Below are 19485 nucleotides of genomic sequence, written 5' to 3'. Positions count from 1 at the left end.
TTTTTTAGACAACTGCACTGTCCACAACAGTCCTACATTGTCTAACGTGGTACGAGGGCTGCTATATATATTTCTGGCCTAATAATAAAAATAGGAATATTTATCAACGAAAATGGTTTTATTGTTTTTCAAAATATTCCCCATCGAGATTTATACACTTTTGCATGATTGAGACACCTCCAAAACATGGTTTTTGAATGCTTCAACAGCATCTTCTGGCGACGAAAATCGTTGACCACGCATTATTTTCTTGATGTGTGGGAATAAAAAGAAGTCATTGGGTGCCAAGTCGGATGACCCATCAATTCGACGTTTTGGCCGGTCAAAAAGGCGCTGGTTTGATCCGATGTGTGAGAGCTCGCATTGTCATGGTGCACAATGATTCGTCTTCTCTTGTTCGTTTTTCGAATTTCTCCGAAGACTTCAGGCAAACAAATGGTGGTGTTGCTCAAGCGCAACAGTCGCCACATGACCAGTTTTGCCGAAGAAACAGGCGGCCATTTGCTTTGAAGTGCTCCTTTCACAAACAACTTTCGTTGGATTTGGCTCGTCTTGGAAGACCCACACGGTCGATTGCTGTTTTGTTTCGGACTCATACGCATAGATCCATGATTCGTCACCTGTGACGATCTTATAAACGTCTATTGAAGCACCGCGATCGTATTTTTTCAGCATTTCTTTACACCAATCCACACGAGCCTTTTTTTGAGCGATTGTCCAAGTGTGCGGGATCCAACAAGAACAAACCTTTTTTACGGCCAGGTGTTCATGCAATATCGAATGTATGCTGGTGGGAGAAATACATAGGCATGCCTCTATCTGAAGGTATGTTACATGACGGTCTTGCATTATCAGTTCACGTACGGCATCGATGTTTTCTGGCACATCGGCTGTTTTTGGACGACCTTCACGGAATTCGTCTTTGAGCGAGCGTCGGCCACGATTGAATTTGTTGTACCAGTTTTTCATAGTGCTATAGGATGGTGCTTCATAGCCATACAAAGATTTTAGTTCATCGATGCACTCTTGTCGTGATAATCCACGTCGAAAGTTGTGAAAAATGATCGCACGAAAATGTTCACGAGTTAATTCCATTTTTTGGCCGAGATGAATTTTTTAATTCCCTGTAAATAAAACAATTCACGATTAAATGACAAAACGTTCTGAGTGATGTTATGCTAAAAAATGTCAAACTTTCCAATGGAAATGTCAGATTGCACCTGGCAACACTTAGTGTTGCCTAGGCCAGAAATATATATAGCATCCTCCGTACTCTACTTCTTTCCGCCAAATACAACTTCCAAATTGCAACCATTGGACCAAGGGTTTATCCATAATTTGAAGATGTTCTATCGCAAAGAAATTGTTAAAATCGTTTTAGAATCTCTCGACAATCAACTAACTACAAATATCACGGTTCTGACAGCTATTTTACTAATTGGCAAAGCAAGGAGAGCTGTAACACCCCTAACGATTCTCAACTGCTTCAAAAAATCCGGATTCTTAAAAGAAAATCAAAAAAATCTTCCAATGGTTATAGATATGAAGAACCAGCATAAGAACCATTAGTTGACATCAGCGGTGTGACTTTTTCTGATTTTGTTCAAGTGGATGAAAATGTTGCTGCTCAGGTTCATTAACTGATGGCGAAATTTTATCTGCAACAAATACGCAAAGTAACGATGAAGATGAGGACGATACATCGGAACCTTTGGCAGAGGTGTCAGTTAAGGAAGCAAGATCCTCATTGATACCTTCTGTCTACAAAACGAAAGTAATAAAAAAGCATTTCAGGCACTTTTTCTCTTAAAAAAGTTTTTGAGCAGTGTGGGCAGCAGAATTAAAGCAAACCAGTATAACAAAGTTCTTTCGAAAGATTAATTAATTCACATTACGAATACATGTATGTACACGAATGTACCTCTTAATTCTTCTCATTTTTATATTAATAAATAAAAATTAACCAACACTTAATAATTCGAAGTTTTATTTATTTTCTCTCACAAATTTCGAACCATTTGATATTTCAAACACTCGATAATTCGTAATATTTCATGAGTCCCTCGAGTTTCGAATTAACGAGAGTCGACTGTATATGACTATCTTCCGAACCAATAAAGCTATATCACACAAATTTACACAACAAATCTTTTGAGCCCTTCTTACGACAGCGTGAAAATAGGTGAAAACGAATGATGACCCCGCACATTCCACATATAACGGCATTGTTAAAAACTACTGAAAGAAAAAAAAGCTAAATGCGTAAGAGACATAAAATTTTACACCAAGGATGACTCTAACCACATATCTCGGGATATGCTTAACCGATTTAAACCAAATTGGTTTTTTTAACGAAAAAATTTAAATTACTGTTAATATTCCTTGCTAACTAAGAGATAAGAATTACTATTAAAACGGTTGACGCTCGGAACGCTGTCAGTAAATAAATCATATTGTTTAAACTAATTGCGAGTAGTGAAATTTTCTTACGGAATCTTCATACCTTTATCGAGAATTCACTAAAGTTCTTGGTTGTTAACTTAAAATTTAATTAACAATGTCATAAAAAAAATATAAATATATATACATAATGTTATATTAAAATAATATATTTTCCGAGAAATCTTGAAAATTTTACTAATTTATCTTTAACGTTTAATTTAAAAACAATTTTTTTTTCAAGAAAAGTATCTAAAATTTTCAAAATTCGATTGGGGGATAAGTTTATCAATGCACGTGCTTACAAAAAATATATGAACTTAATTTTTATGATGAAGTGGACAATGGGGTTCCAGATAAGATAAGATTATGTTGGCACAAAAACTTAAGCCGATAGACCATTTGAAGCGTCGTAGTTTTGCCATTGAGAGCTTGAAACAATGGAAGCCAACTATGATTTTTATCGAAAAAACGTCTTCTTAGATCAGATAAAAAAATTTGCTATTAGTCAAATCCTCGTATATCAATTGCCTCCTCAAAAATTGACCTTTGGGTGCGGATTGTGGTATGGCAACATTCTGCTGCCGTATTACTTTCGAAACGCAGTCGGATATACCGTTACCACCAATAGCGAAACAAACAATAATTTTTATCGTTAATTTTCATCCATTAGGACGACATAACATAGCCCAGAGAACATCAAACAATGAGAAGATGCAAATCGAATTTTGTATCATGCACGATTGTACTGAAAAACTTCAAATGGGGAATTCACCATATTTCCTGCTATTAAGGGGCACACCTAGTGTGACAGCGTAAAAAAAAAAGCATTTTTTGGGATAAAAAAAAAACAAAACTAGTCAATCAATCGTTTTAAAATTTTAAGGGTATATTTATACATGTTTTAAGAGTACAAAAAAATTTTTTGAAAGAAAATATTAAATATTTTTGAAATGACAAACTATATCCGGCGGCGCCAAAAAAAGGTCTGCTGCTATGATTGCAGCCGTCTCTGTTGATGAAACCTAAAAAAAAATTCTCGTTAAACTAAAACATATTGTCTGTACGATGACTGTCCACGAAAAATAGAAGAAGTTAAACAGAAAATAAAAATTATATCTTTTTGCACAAATTTGTAATAGATAATATCCGAAAGTTAGATAAAAGTTGGCTTTGTTACATTCTTTACAACTTTTGCTTATTATGGTTAAGAAGTGCAAAATGTATGTATACACTTACTGGATTATTACTTTTATTTTTTGCATAAATTTTTATAAGTTATATGAAATTTTATAAGTAAAATTTTACCAATTTGTATGAATGCTTGCAATGTAATATTGTATTTATAGTCAATTTGGACTTGCACAAATGAATGTACAATTATGTATGAGCGCATTCAGAAATTCAAATTATTATTTTATCACTTATTAATATCCTGCATATGCGCATATTGCTCTTTTTAGACATACATACAGTATCGGACAAAACATTTGCCAATAGAGCGAAGTCCAGATTTTTTTTGTCTTATAATGCCATTTTTCCTTCGAATTTTTTTGTTTTTTCAAGAAACAGCATTGAAGTTACATATTTTGCAATCTTTATCGCGATCTTTTTTATTTTGCCGGTTATACTTGAAAACAATTTCAAATGTATCCCAATCCGCCGCTACAAAACAATTGCAACTCTGCTTTATTTGTTTCTTTTTCTAACGGTATTCAGTTTGAATTAATTAGAACCGTTACTGAACATAATTTCTGCTCTGAATATTTGCGAAAACACGTTTTTATTTTACATTTTTTTGCAAAAAAAGTAATGGCTCTAAATAAATTCGGTGAAGCACCCCGAGCACGTGTTATTGGTGATTATAATAACGGAACTTCACAAAAATAAATTTCTATAAAGTACAGAATTCACAAGTCATCAATCTTGCGAATAATTTCAAACTTTATTAAGAATAAAACTGCCGAAGTTGTGCATTGTGCGCACCCACCAAGAAAAACTGATGAAAAAACTGACAGCTCAATTGTTAGAGAGGTAAAAAAATATCCATTTTAAAGCGCTCTGCAATTGGTAAAAGAGCTTGGGTTACCAATCTACTTAAAAAAGGCCGCTCATCGCCTAAATAACGCTGATTTATACAGTTTGTTAATTTGGTAGGAAGTGATGGCGTGAGTTTCTTTCGACGCCCACGAACCAAGCGTCTTAAACATTTCTAGTGTCTAAAAACAGTCAAATATAGCACTGGGGATGCTTTTCTGCTTCTGGTTTGGGGCCGCCCCCGTAATGTTTCCACATGGTGATTGAGAAATGTCACTTAAGCGGGTCTTCCACCAGAACAATGGGCCGAAGCATATGGCATAGGTCCTAAAATCGTGGTTACAGAGGAATAAAGTGGGTGTAATGGAGTGGCCTCCACATTAAAAAAAAAAATTTATCGTAGTAATGTGCCAAATACTGATCAGTTTTTTCAAAAGGCTCTGGAGGCATGGAGAAATATACCCCAAACCATAGTGGATAACCTTATACTCGTAGCTTCAATGCCACTGCGATGCAAATCAGTTATTGATTTTAATTAAAATAGTGAACCGTTTTCTTTGACTTGCAATTGTTTTGTCTTATTGAATGTAGATGTTATATCGTTTTTTATATACATTAAGGAAATAAACTGAGAAATATTATTAAATTTGCTTTGTTTACCTTAATTAACATCCAATATTTAAAATAAAATTAAAATAGTAAGTCTCCGGCAATTATTTTCTGTGTAATCGACTGTATTTTCATTATCATATTTCAGTTGCAAATGTTTTGTCCGATACTGTATATACATTAGACTGTGCCAAATAAATAATTTTTTTTTTTTGGTCCCATGTAAAAATTTCGTTAAGAGTCACGAAAGAAACATTGTGTCAAAATTTGAGCCCTTTATCTTAATTTTTCAGTTAGCGCTCGCAAAAATAAGAAATTTCGTCAAAAAATGTTTTTTTTTCATTCATTTTTTGGTTATATGTAGATAACTTAAAATACCAAATATAAAAAAACCCTTGGTATGGCTTTGTAGGAAATTAAATTCTCTACAAAAATGATCCTTTCTCGAATTTATAGAATCAACACCGTTTTTTTATTGCTCATTCAATTACAATTTGTTCTATGATTTTTATTTTCAATTATTGATAAACACTTATTACACTTTTAAATCAAATAAGTCTTGTGGTATTTTCGCTAGTTGGCGCTGAAAGCGCGTAGTTCTGGTTTTATTCGTCGCATCGGGTCATGCTATACCTACCTTTTTGGAAAGCTCATTTCACGCGCTAACACGTGTTTGATTGATTGTCGCTTCTTTTAAGTCGTTCGTGAATTATAGCGTCGCAAACATGGAGCAAAATAAAGAGAAAATACGGCATACGGCATCTCAAGCCGCCAATAAAATTTGTGCAGTTTATGGACACGATACAGTTTCCATTTCCACCGCACAACGATGGTTTCAACGTTTTCGTTCTGGTGTAGAGGTGGTCGAAGATGCGCCACGCTCCGGAAGGCCTGTCGTCGAAAATTGTAATAAAATTGCTGAATTGGTCGAAAGAGACCGACATAGTAACAGCCGTAGCATCGGTCAAGAGCTGGGCATGAGTCATCAAAAATTCAATTAAATTTTTTTTTGACAATCCAATACTTTAATTGATTGTTATATGGTACAGTAAAAGATAAAAATAATTTTATTAACAAATATAATGAAGACAAAAAGATGAATCCTTTTACAATTTTTATTTATAAGTCTCGCGGACTTATAAATTATTTATGATGTAAAACTTATAAGATATATCCTTTTTGGACCTTTTTGTACGTCAAAGGATTCTGGTATGATTCTTCGATGAAGGAATCCCATCGACCATCAAGACAAAAATGGTTCAAGCAATAACAAATCAATTAAGTACGACAGAAAATACGAAGAAGTTATGTTTAAAACAAGACGATTTAAAATCATTTGGCTCAAAAGATATTAGTGATTTTATTACTCAAAAATCGATGATTTTGTTTGAGATTTTCGGCTTATCTACAAGTTTTCTAGATTTACCTGTAGATCAATGGGAATTCGATGACGGGTACCAGGCTTCTTTAGAAACTGTTCGATCAATTAAAGTCGTAAATGATATTGCCGAAAGAGCTGTAGCGTTAATTGATAAATATAATGATAGTCTCCCTTGTGATGAAGAACAGAAGCAGTTTTTATTACAAGTTGTTGCTGAACATCGCAAAAAATATCCCAATTGTAATAAACGAAATCTATGTGAGTAATATGTTTACTTGGATTTCATAATTGACTTTAAAGTCATTCGAGTAAAGATCTTATCAGCCTCTTTTATTACAAGATCAAAAATATGTTTATCATGATAATTTTATGTCAGAGGACATAAGATCTTTTAGAGAAAAGATGTAAGATCTTAACAATTAATGAAACATGTGAATAAAAATAATAAAATACAATAGGTCATCATTTCTTTACTTAATGTAAGCTTTTTAAGATATTTTGTTTGTAGTAACTATCTATTTCTATTAACATACCAATGATTTTTCATAAAATCGAAGATTTGTGGAATTCTGACTCTAAACATGAATTTTACTAAGCTTTGACACAATAATAAGGACAAAAGCAAAAACAAATAAAATTAGCATAAAATTCATTATTTCAAAAATAAAAAATATTAACAGTTTAAGAGTATTCACATTTATTAAAGTATAAAAACTACTTGTTTAGATCATAAACATTCCTAGAAAAATTGATTTAGTTTGTTTTTTTCGTTGGAAAGAAGTTTAATAAGTGTTTATCAATAATTAAAAATAAAAATCATAGAACAAATTGTAATTGAATGAGCAATAAAAAAAACGGTGTTGATTCTATAAATTCGAGAAAGGATCTTTTTTGTACAGAATTTAATTTCCTACAAAACCATACCAAGGGTTTTTTTTATATATGGCATTTTAAATTATCTATAATCAAAACATGAATGAAAAAAAAACATTTTTTGACGAAAATTCTTATTTTTGCGAGCGCTAACTGAAAAAAGAAGATAAAGGGCTCAAATTTTGACACAATTTTTTTTCCGTGACTCTCAACGAAATTTTGATCTGGGACCGAAAAAAAAAATATATTTTATTTATTTGGCGCAGTCTAATATACATATATGTATATTTGTATACTTTGCCGGACAAATAATGCACAAGCATACAAATATGCATACATGTTAATATGTCACCAATAAAAAATTTAAATATTATTCTATAAAAACAACAATTGCCTTTACTTCGTAATCACTATCTGCATATAAGTTAAAATTGTTTGGATGGTTATCGCACGCATATATAATAAAAATATCCATGTCACTCAAGTTTAAAATAACAATGTAATTTATTATGAAAATCTTTAACTTTGTATAATGTTGTTTTAAAGTTAAATGTTTCAATTATTAGATCGTGGGGGTCACAGTGCTATCTGCAGCGCGCGGGATTGTTGAAACGAATGTTGATGTGCGAACAGTATATGACGAATTGTGTTCGCTATCCTTTTCCCCATCCTTTTTGTTGATGTAAAAGTGTGGTGAGTTTGTTGGTGTTTTGTTGTGTGGTGATGTATGAGTATGGTGACATCGGATATGATATAATGAGCTGTGTTTTATTGGTGTGTAGCAGTTTTTCCGAGTAGAGTGGGTGGATGCTTAACTCATTTAAACATCCTCGCCCTCCTAGGCGAACATTTTGCCTAGTATTATGTATAAGCTGATATATGTATTTCAGTATACTGTTGGTGGAGTGGCCAAGGGCTAAGAATATTAGCTGTAAGAAGCGATTTTGGTTTTAATATAAATTTGTATTTTATGTAGGTAGTGGTGCTTGTTGTGCTAAGCACATAGAGCGCGACAGACTGCAAGCGGCCTCTCTCACTTACAAAAATACGCACGTTCTTATGAACACAGTTATTTAGACAGCTGCATAACTACACGACTGCTGGCTCTCAGTTGTCGCTCTCGCTAACTTAAAAATATTTTTAAATTTGCCGACGACAATAGAGAGGAGAGGATGCCACTAATATCTAAAATGTAAAATTGTTCAATGATATAACAAACCTGAAGTTATTTTACAAAGAGAAGCATAATATATCTCTTTTATATCATTTGTAATAACAACTCATAATTTAAAACAAATAAATTTACTTATTTTTTGCATAACAAATTTCACTTTGAAGAAAATATTAAAATTGCATTGAAGTGAAAGGTATTAGTATGGCAACAACGAAATTGTGTGCATATAAAATGGACAGCTGTGTTGGTTTTGTGTACATGTCGGCCATTGTTGTGTCGCTTCCTTTTTACGTGGCAACTCGACAGGCAAAATTTTATTGTATACTAACTGCTGTGCAGGATAAAGTCATGTGTAGAAGGGAGGATGGAGTCATGTGAAGAAGTTCACGCAAGCGAGGAAACTTCTCTGATCGCCATTCACTTGGGAGTGGCCAGAAGCGATTCTTTTACATGTGACTCAAGCAGCTCACTTCTTCCGGTCTTTGATCAAGTATCCTCTGGGTAGCCTTAGAACATCCGTTTAAAGGCGAGCTAAAGTGAGAAGACGAACATCCCCTGCGGGGGGGTTGTGCGCTGGGTTTGGGACCCGCCACGTAAAAAATCATACCAATGAAAAGGAACAACAAGCCTCGTATGAGTGACCCCCCTTTTGATGACGACCATGGCAAACGAAATAAGGACTACGAATTGGGGGCATGTACAGGGACCGGATGCCTTAGTTGGGAAGGTGTCGCTGCCCAGCTGGTTGATGTCCTCGTCAAAATAAAGGCTGACATCACCGCCGTCCAAGAAATGCGATGTACGGGACAAGGACAGATACGAGTAGGTCCTTGTGGCATTTACTACAGTGGCCATATAAAGGAGCGCCAGTTTAGTGTGGGATTCGTGGTGGGAGAGAGACTCCGTCCTCGAATACTATCATTCACTCCGGTCAATGAACGTCTCACAATCCGCATCACAGCCAGTCTCTTCAACATATCGCTGATTTGCGCCCACGCTCCGAAGGAAGAGAAGGACGATGTGACAAAAGATGCCTTCTATGAATGCTTGGGCCCACTTATAAGAGCTGCCAGGGTAGGCAAAGAAGGTATCTTTGGCACTACGGTCGGTAAATTCAGCCTCCACGATGAAACATCCCCAAATGTGTTGAGGCTGATCGACTCCGCCGGGATCCGAAATATGGTTATCTGTAGTACTAGATTCCAGCACAAGAAAATAAAGCTACCTGGCTGTCTAAAAAACGCATGTCAACAAACTCTAGGAAGGTTCGACGTCGGGAAGCTGCAATCACAACAGACAATCGAACGATTTTCTACTCGGCTTGCACTCCTTCTCTCTGAGAGCACTCGTCAACAACTCGGTATAAAGGAACTGTTGGACGGCATTTCAAACACCTTACGTATAGCTGCAACCGAAACCATTGGTTTTCGGAAAATGCAAAAGAACATGAGGAGTGCCGTGTCGCAGCGGAGAGAAAACAGGTTGCCTACCTCGCAACGTTACGATCGACCACAACACGTGCGGGATGGGATACATACCGAGAGTTGAAGAGGGAAGCGGGACGCATTTGCAGACAGAAGAGGAAAGTGGCCGAAATGCGTGAGTATGAAGAGCTTGATAAGCTAGCCAATAGGGGTAATACTCGAAAATTCTAAGAAAAAATGCGGCGGCTTAGAGAAGGTTTCAAGACCGGAACATACTCTTGTAGAACCCCCAAAGGTAATCTAGTGACTGATGCCCAGAGCACACTTAAATTATGGAGGGAACACTTCTCCAACCTGCTGGATGGCAGTGAACGTACAACGCCAGGAAAAGGCGAACCCGATTTTCCAATGGAGGACGATGGAGCAGACGTTCCATTGCCCAACCATGAAGAAGATCGATTAGCAATTACCCGCCTGAAGAACAACAAAGCGGCGGGGGATAATGGATTGCCGGCCGAGCTATTCAAACACAGCGGCGAAGAACTTGTAAGGAGCATGCATCAGCTTCTTTGTAAACTATGGTCTGACAAAAACAAGCCCAACGATTAGAATTTAAGTGTGCTCTGCCCAATCCACAAAAAGAGATACCCCACAATCTGCGCCAACTACCGTGGGATAAGCCTCCTCAACATCATCAAAATAATTCGAGCTGCAGAACTTAATCGAGCAAGTACAATCTTTTATAAGAGTGTACAGCTGCTGGCGTATGCCGATGATATTGATATCATCGCCAGCAGCTGTACTTTCAATACAAAACGTTCTCCAATCAGCTCTACATTCATATTATTTTCTCCAACAATAGGTTGGTAAAATTACACGATACGGAGTCTCTTTGTCAGAAACATCGTTTGAGGGAGCTTTTATTGTTGCCCAGCGTCAGCCTCCACAACCGTATTAGCTTTGCGGGGATGCCAAGTTCAGACATAGCGGCATAGAAGCAGTTCCTTTTAGTGCTGTCGAAGATAGTTTTATTATCGAGTTTGTTGACGGTTCAGTTGTTAAAAAAATATTTGGCGCAGATTCTGGGGTCACTCATTTTATGGATTGGGCAGAGCACAATTAGGTTCCAATCGTCGGGCATGCCTTTTAATGTAATAAAGTATTATATCTTAATGTTATCCAGATATAGTATGAATATTTTAAAACTTCGAAGTACCAGGCAATTCAGAATCTTGTGCATTGAGTTTGCAAAATTATGCAATTGCAAATATTTACTATCAACAATGAACGTCTTTTTTGTGGTTTCTGTGCTACCCCTGCAAAGACCATTAATTCACAGCTGATTGGTGAAGAAAAACATTGTAAACAAAATTTTCGCACAAATTGAAAAATATGCCGAAAAAAGGGTGAGGGAAAAATTAACTGACGCTTTATTTGATGAAGCTGCTGAAGAAATTATGAAGAATGAAGGTAAAAAATATTTTTATGCGGCACATAGCAAAAATTTCGGTTTTACTTCTGGAGCTTCCTGCAAGAAATCCAGTATACTCTGGATTACTTTTCCGCTCCACTATTTATTCGGCTTTTCGTCTTTAAGCCTTGTTTTATTCAAACTGGTTTGCTCCATTTCTTAATTATTTGGTAGAGAATACGGCAAATGATATTCTTAATATAATAGGTAAAAGTTGGTGACTAAATATCGCTCATTTGCTGCAAGACCGGCATAAGTCAAAAAAATCGATTCTCCAGAACACGCGTTTAAAGTTTTCAACTGACTACAACCTTACACGGTGACTCCAACCTTACACCTCTTCTCAAGCGGAGCATGTCAGAGGTATTCATATGAATTTTTCATTCAACATGAAGTATGATATAACGAACAATTCTGCAGCATTAACTCAAAAATCACGTTTTTTGATTTATGCCGGTCTTGCAGCAAATGAGCGATATGTTTTTATATTCATGGTTCCTTTTTTATACAGAAATGGACGAAGATGGTGAGGCGGTCGATAAAATTTTAGATGAATGTTGAAGTAGTGCTTTCATGCCGGCGTGGAGTTGAGCATGAAGTCCCAAAGTCACCAGTATGGCGAAATGAAATCGAAACAGATTCCTGTGGATTTGCAGTTAGCAATTGTGCTTTATCGTCTGGGCTATGCGGAGAGGATGCTGCATTGAAAAAAATTTCAACATTATTTTTATTATAATTATAATATATAATTACGAAAAGAGTTTTCAGTGCTATACTAAGGTTAAGAGATTCCTTCCTTTTTTTGCCAAAAGAAACAGAGCGATCAGAAATTGTACAGGCTACGTATTCCGAAATGCCATTTTGCTTTGGCTATATTGATGTTACGGAGATAAACTTATCGATCCTATATCATTCTTTTCTCGTGAGCACATATACTCTATCAAAGCCCAAATAGTTTGCGATTACAAACTCAAAATACAACATGTAATGTTGGGACATGTTGGCAGTTGGCATGATGCGAAAATATACCGCATCAGCTCAGCTTTCTTGCAAAAAGACACATTTTTTTTCGTCACAGCAGTGGTTAGCTGGTGACTCAGCTTATCCTTTGTCCGAAACTATGATAACTCCATTCCGAAGTAATGCTCGAGTGCTAGACATAAATTCTAAAATTAATTTCAATTTGCGTCACGGTAAATTTTGAGTTCGAGTCGAGCATTGCTTCGGTCTATTGAAGGAGCGGTTTCGCAGTCTTAAGGAGTTCAGAGCACGCCTTATAAATAAAGAAAGCCACAATTTATGTTGTGATTGGTTTGTTGTGTGTTGTATGTTGCACAACATACTACGAGAGGATGACAGCACAAACTACGAATATACAAATCTCGATGAGGACATCACGTACACTGATGACAACGGTGAGGAAAGCGAAGATGTACAACCAAACAGAAAAGGGGAAACTAAAAGGCTAGCAATACATTCATTAATGTTTGAGTAAACTCTAAAAAAGTTAAATTTTGGATTAGTTCATGTATTTCATTTTTATTTCATACATATGTAGCTATTTGTTCGACTTTTTCCATTTCTAGCTTTTTTTTTCATCTTGCTTCAATTTAATTTTCTTAAGTTTTAGCTCTTCTTTTTTCAATTCAATTTCAGCTTTTGATAGTTCTAGCTGCTTCTCCAACTTTTCTTTTTCAAATTGAAGCTTTTCTTTTTCCAACTCCATTCTGTTTTGCTGGTAAACCATCAAACAAGCCGCTGATGTTTTGGGAGCCTGCATTTTCATTTTTTTAGCCATGGTTTTAACTGATTGTGGAAAATCAGCCCCAAGTGGGAGTGGTTGCTGCGAAACTGTTGGCGGTGGAACTGCTGGCGGCGAGGCTATTGGCGGTGATATTGCTGGTCGGGAGATTATTTGCGGTGGAAATGCTGGTGGCGAGGCTATTGGCGGTGGAATTGCTGGTGGAAAGACTATTGGCGGTGGAAATGCTGGTGGCGAGGCTATTGGCGGTGAAATTGCTGGTGGAAAGACTATTGGCGGGAATGTACTGGTGGGGAAATTGTTGACGGCTGTGGCGCGATAAGCAGCAAGTCATTGCCCGTGTCGGCAGCGCAGAAATTATTTTGCTCATGCGATTTAGCTCCGAAAATTTTTTTAGGCGATTGTGATGGGGGCACATTTTCTCAATTTTTTCTGTAAAAGACTTAATCACTTAAGTCCCCAAAGCACTTTCAATTCTTATTATTTACCTTCAAAACTGCCAACGCCCACATCCATTTCATCAATTCCAGCGCCAGTTGAGATGCGATAATCATTCGCTTTTTTAAATGCACTTTTTAGGTGGCGTACCTTCCACCGCAGCAAGTCCCACGTGGCTTCGATTCCCTTAACCACAATGCATTTTTTGTAAAAAAAATTGTGCTGTTGGAGCCTAATAAAAGTAAATAAATAAGCATTTATACATTTCAAACTTCTTAAAATGTTTACCTCAATTTCATCTGCTTCCTCCAAAAAATCCAGAAGCTTGCTGATTTCAGCTGTTTGAAATGCAATACTAATTTGCACATATACAATAACACATGTAATTTGTTTTTGTTTAAGAACATGGTCCAAAAATATTTTGCAGTTGCACCGAAATTTGCATTTGCAAGACCATTTGCACCGGATTATGATTACCCCTAATGTTTTTATTTTTGACAGCAGCTGATAATTTGCAAACCAGTATTGCAAATAATACAATGGCGTTAGTGTTGCTTATTTGCAAGGGTGTAGCAGGTGCATCGCTATACATTTTGTTACTGTAAAAGCGAAAATTTGCTCGCTAATTTGCAATTGAAAAGATGCAAGACCATTTGTACCAGATTCTGAATTGCCCTACTGTAATTTTAATCCAATCAACGCATTATGCCTTCCAAGTTGCTGTTTTGGGTCTTATCTTTTTTTGCAGTAAATACATGTTAAAAAATATAATGGAGTTGTAATTTAAGTATATGGATTTGGTTTTCCTGCAACTACCGGTGATTAGCGACAACTAAACAAGCTTTAAGGTTGCAATTGTGTACTCGATTTCAATCGCAGTGCTAATGTGCATTCTCGGGTTACTAACCAATTTAATATCTCCGACTAAGGACACGTTTATTCTGTTTGGGTCAAGCAATTTTAAATAATTTGCTTGCCGATTGCGACATAAACTTCTTAACTAGTTAACGTGTCTGCCGTACTGTTCTTTGTGTTGTAGTTTATACGTAAGTGGTCTTCGGGTTATATCCACCCTAAGTGCTCTGCTAGTTATCCAGAACTACAGTTTGTTTCTGTTCTGGATAACTAGAAGTGCACTTAGGGTACCACCTCGCCATTTAAAGCAATATTTGATTCCAGATAAAACTGGTTTTCCTGTTATAAATAAAATATCCTACCATTTATCTATATCTGTTTACTTAATACTATTTGCCTTTTCTTCCAGGTTTTCCAAACATCAAACAAATATGCTGGTCTTAACGACGAGGTATCGGAATAAACGCCTTAATTATACCTTTTCGTATATGAACTTTTTATAATTTAAAGTAATAAAATGCATTTATGGATGTACGCTTTTTGTTATTATTGTTAAGTAATAGTAATGCACTGTTAGCTCTATAAAGTGACAATCAGTCGAATTTTTAAACTTCTGAACTTCGAGTTTTCTCTATACACGACATGAAAATTTGCGCCTTGAATGAATTAATGAGAGGTGACTTGAAACCTTACTTACTTAAAGTATATAACTGAAAATCCGAACGCAGGATTGTTTTTAGAGGGTTTTTTCATAATAATGTTGTTTAAAAGTTAATATAATCAATATATTATCATTGCCAAACAAACTAATAAACGTCTCTATGCATCCCATAATATAAAAGTAAATATCGTATCTTTAGGATTGGAAATTTTAATGGCGAAATTATGTGTCAAAACTAGTTTAATTCGCTCACTTCAGGTGGATCTGAGTATAATTATTCACCTACTGGTTGTTTGTAACAACGAAAATTAGTAGAGATGGGTATGAATTGGCTGCAATTAAGGCAGCAGAAGCAGTGCTATGAAGTACAGCTCCATTGAGTATTGAATCAATCCTACTAATTCTGACCTTGCTTAAGGAGTGTTTAACCTCAATAACAATATCATAAAGTTACGTTGAAATCAGACTGGTTTAGGTGCTTGGTCGTAGTAACGGGTGGGCCATCTTTTAAATTTGAATTATCTATTTTACGAGATTGGAAACGTCAAATACCATTCGGAAAGTGACAGATATTCAGCAAAAAGTCTAAAATTTACGAAATGGGTCGCTATTCACTATTCTACAGTTCGCAGGTTGGGCAGAAGATCGTTTGACCGAGGATGGTAAATTTTACCGAAAAATCATCTTTCGGACGAGGCTCATTTCCACCTCGATGGTTACGTTAACAAGCAGAATTGTCGCATTTGGGGCACAGAAAACGCGCACGTAATCGTCGAGAAGTCAATGCACCTAGCACGAATCACTGTATGGTGCGAATTTAGGTCTGGTGGAATCATCGGCCCATTTTTTTCGAAAATGAAGAAGGAACCGTAACCATCAATGGTGAGCGATATCGCGCAATGTTAACCGAATTTTTCTTCAAGCAAATTGAAGAGGAAGACTTGGACATCATTTGGTTCCAGCAGGACGACGCTACGTGCCATACAGCACACGCTACACTCAATCCTTTACGCCTTATCTTCGAAATTTAAAATTGTATATGGCCCACGCTATAAAAGTGCTGGAAACTGCAAATCAGATGATCTCACTATGAAAGCAACCTTACACCAAATAGCTGAAATGGTGGGGTGTAATAAGGCCATACGCAATAAAGCCATATTATTTTGGTAATAAAGCCATAAATCCTATATGGCTTTGTTTGATGGACGCCACTTTCAGTATTGTTCCGCAATGTGGATACAAACAACTCTTAATAATTAATATTAGGCAATTAACGCGCATGTAAGTATACAGGAAATAAATATATCTGCATATCTGTTTTGCGCGGCGCCCGGAGTTCTACGCGAAAATAATTTGATACACCCCAGTGTTGGACCGACTAGAGTTATTTTTTTTGAAGCGCGGCCGAAGGCGCCCACGCAAAAAGGAGTTCTACGCGAAAAGAATTTGATACATCCCAGTGTTGGACCGACTAGAGTTATTTTTTTTGAAGCGCGGCCGAAGGCCGCCCACTCAAAAAGGAGTTCTACGCGAAAAGAATTTGATACACCCCAGTGTTGGACCGACTAGAGTTATTTTTTTTGAAGCGCGGCCGCCCACGCAAAAAGGAGTTCTACGCGAAAAGAATTTGTAAATTCGCCTATTACAAGATATGGCTTTATTTCTCATTTGTAAATTTTTTTGTATGGCTTTATTTCTCTTTCCCATTGGAAATAAAGCCATATGGCTTTATTGCCTTATGGCTTTATTGCGTATGGCTTTATTGCACCCCACCAGATACGCCGTTAGTATTGATTGAAAGATCATCTTCCGAAATTATTGGACGTCCACAAAAAGATATTTCGGAGTGTTGCAAAAAAACTCAAGTTAAGAAATTGTCAGGCCTTACTGAAAATGTGCCATCAGAAGCATTGTTGGTAGCTGCAAGCTGCAGCTTGTATAAAGGTGGAAAACGTAGTGCTTCACAGGTGGTGTCAAAGCTAAACGCCGACGAAAAAACTATAAGTACCCCTCTGCGTCTACCGACAAAACTTTCTGATGAAAAAGCACTGGCGCTATTTGTAGATGTTGGACATACCAAGTACACATGGAATTTGTCAAAGAGAGCCGCTAAAGGGCAAAACGCCGATATATATCCATGCTACGACAAACTGCGTTGTGCGAAAAAAATGCTATCCTAGTGTTATCACGATCACTGATCATTTCGCTGAAGTACCATTACAAAGCTTAGTAGACCATACGATTGCTAGGATTATTGAAGCACACCCAGAAAGTTTTCAAAACCATATTGAAAATAACAATAACACCCAATTAACTGCTACCTACAAATGGGGTTGTGATGACAGCAGCGGCCATTCTACTTACAGGCAAAAATTTAATGATTTTGATGGAGAGATGATAGATCAATGTTTATTTTCAATTTGTGTGGTACCATTGATAGTGCAGTTTTATGGAAAAACAATCGGCCTTCTTCTAACCGATATTGTCTACCCATTAAATTGCTTTGCGAGAAAGAATCGGCAGACTTGTCTCGCATAGAAATTCAAAACATTATGAGCCAAATATTAAATATTTTTCCAACATTTGTTAGTACCTTAAGAATTGATCACCAATTTCATATGACCATGCTTGATGGCAAAACGTTCAGTGTCATATCGGAATCGGCTTCGCAAACATGCGGAATCTGTAGCGCGACTCCCAAAAATATGAACGATCTAAATTTGGTGAAAAGCTTTCCTATTAATGCAAACCTATTTGAATATGGCTTATCAAGTCTCCACGCATGGATTAGATTTTTCGAGTGTGTTTTGCACATTGCATATACATACACCCCTATCACGCATTTCGACTTGGATTGAAATTTTCTCCGTTTGGCGACTTTGGTATCATGCGTTCCGTTCCCGTTCAGTTCAACTTCGAAATTTACAATTCTGCCTATCATGCATTTCGATCGTAGCTCCGTTTTGCTAAGTTGCAATTTTGTTGGCGGAGAACTTTTTGTGTTTTTATTTTGCTGAGAAAATTTTATTATTTGCGTGTTTTTTTTTTTAATTTTCTAAAAATGTAAGTAAAACTTGTATTTAAGAGTTGTAAAACACACGATATTTCCAGTTTTAGTGATGTTTTTTGATATGCTTTCAGGTCAAAAACAACAACACCAGAGCAATATGGAAAATTGGCAGATATGATGGAGAGTAAGCTAGATATAGCCAACGGTTTCCACCAGCGTCCTAAGGAAGATGTGCAGGCTTTTTGGAAAAAAGTAGCATCAAATTTACTTGCCGTCGTTTCTTCCGCAAACGTATCTAGGACATGCGTCCTTATTCAGACGAAAGTTTTTCTGAATCTAAATAAGTAAACAAATTGTAAGAAAAATGTCTACTTTCACGTGCAATTACTTACAGCCCGTCATTCATCTGGAAGGGATCGCACATATCTCGTAATCTTCTTCTTTCAATTCTCATCCCAGCATTCTGAGATGCGCTGCTCTCCTCCTCAACCAGTAATATCGCCGCGGATAAAGATTCCATAGTTACGTTTAATAAAAATAATAACAATATAAAAATTTTACTTTTATTTATTTTCTTTGAACAGCAGTAATTTGTGCATTTTTGCTTTGTTATGTTTCAGTTTCACATATTTCAAAGCAAACAGCTGATTTCGAAAGAGTTATAGCTCTTCCTCTTCTTCTTTCAATCCAATCGTAACGCATGATACCTAATTTCGACTCCGGCGGAGCGTAGAGCGGGAACGTAATCGAAATGCATGATAGGGGTGATAGAATACCAATACAAAAGTGGCAAGTTCGTGGTGCTGACAAGGATGTCGTTGAACAAAATAAAAGAAGTATTCAGCAGAAGCTAAGGGAAGAAATGCATTTGTTGGTGGATATACCAATAGCGAACAACGGAAACACTGCAATGAGGTTTTTGCAACAACCAAATTTGGCTGCTCGTATAACAGGAGTAAGTTATGATTTAATATATCGATTTAGCGTAATCTTACGAGCATTGGCTTGTGGATACGACAAAAATTCGGACGCATTCGGATCTTACGCATTGGAAACTGACGAAATTTTTGTTAAAGCATACTCCTGTTTTACATGCCATCGTCTGTTCACAGAATTTTAATTCATGGAGCAGATATAATAAACCATTTTTCCCTTCCGATTGGTATGATGATTCAATTAGGAAACGAACGTGTTTTTGACAAATTTTTATTATTTTTGTACTTGCCTTTTTTTAATATATTTGTCTTTCTTTCGGCAATAAATTTCGACCCTATTCTTAATTATTTAAAGTTATAATTTACGAAAAATCAGCGTAAGTCGTTCTCCCACTTGGTAAAAAGTGAATGATCAA

The 19485-nt window shown here is 36.3% G+C and overlaps 3 protein-coding genes across 4 annotated transcripts in view; all 3 read left to right on the top strand.

Annotated features, from left to right (window-relative positions):
* The window catches only part of LOC125776690 (uncharacterized), a 436599-nt gene extending 421733 nt beyond the window's left edge, over positions 1-14866 (top strand). The window contains exon 2 of one of the 2 annotated variants that reach the window (XM_049450219.1): positions 763-14866. In XM_049450219.1, the coding sequence (XP_049306176.1) occupies positions 9123-10061 (939 nt within the window). In that variant the 5' untranslated portion in view covers positions 763-9122 and the 3' untranslated portion in view covers positions 10062-14866. The remainder of the gene's footprint in view (positions 1-762) is intronic. The other variant, XM_049450220.1, reaches the window with a different exon arrangement.
* LOC105226607 (eukaryotic translation initiation factor 4B) overlaps positions 1-14997 on the top strand; it is a 62017-nt gene extending 47020 nt beyond the window's left edge. The window contains exon 5 of the mRNA XM_049450067.1: positions 14873-14997. Within this exon, the coding sequence (XP_049306024.1) occupies positions 14873-14926 (54 nt within the window). The 3' untranslated portion in view covers positions 14927-14997. The remainder of the gene's footprint in view (positions 1-14872) is intronic.
* LOC125776652 (uncharacterized) overlaps positions 1-19485 on the top strand; it is a 185105-nt gene that overhangs the window by 98158 nt on the left and 67462 nt on the right. The window lies entirely within an intron of this gene.

Source organism: Bactrocera dorsalis, chromosome 2, assembly GCF_023373825.1.
Source record: "Bactrocera dorsalis isolate Fly_Bdor chromosome 2, ASM2337382v1, whole genome shotgun sequence".
Lineage (NCBI taxonomy): Eukaryota > Metazoa > Arthropoda > Insecta > Diptera > Tephritidae > Bactrocera > Bactrocera dorsalis.
Note: the sequence above shows the minus strand (reverse complement) of the source record. Positions and strands in the feature narration are given on the sequence as shown.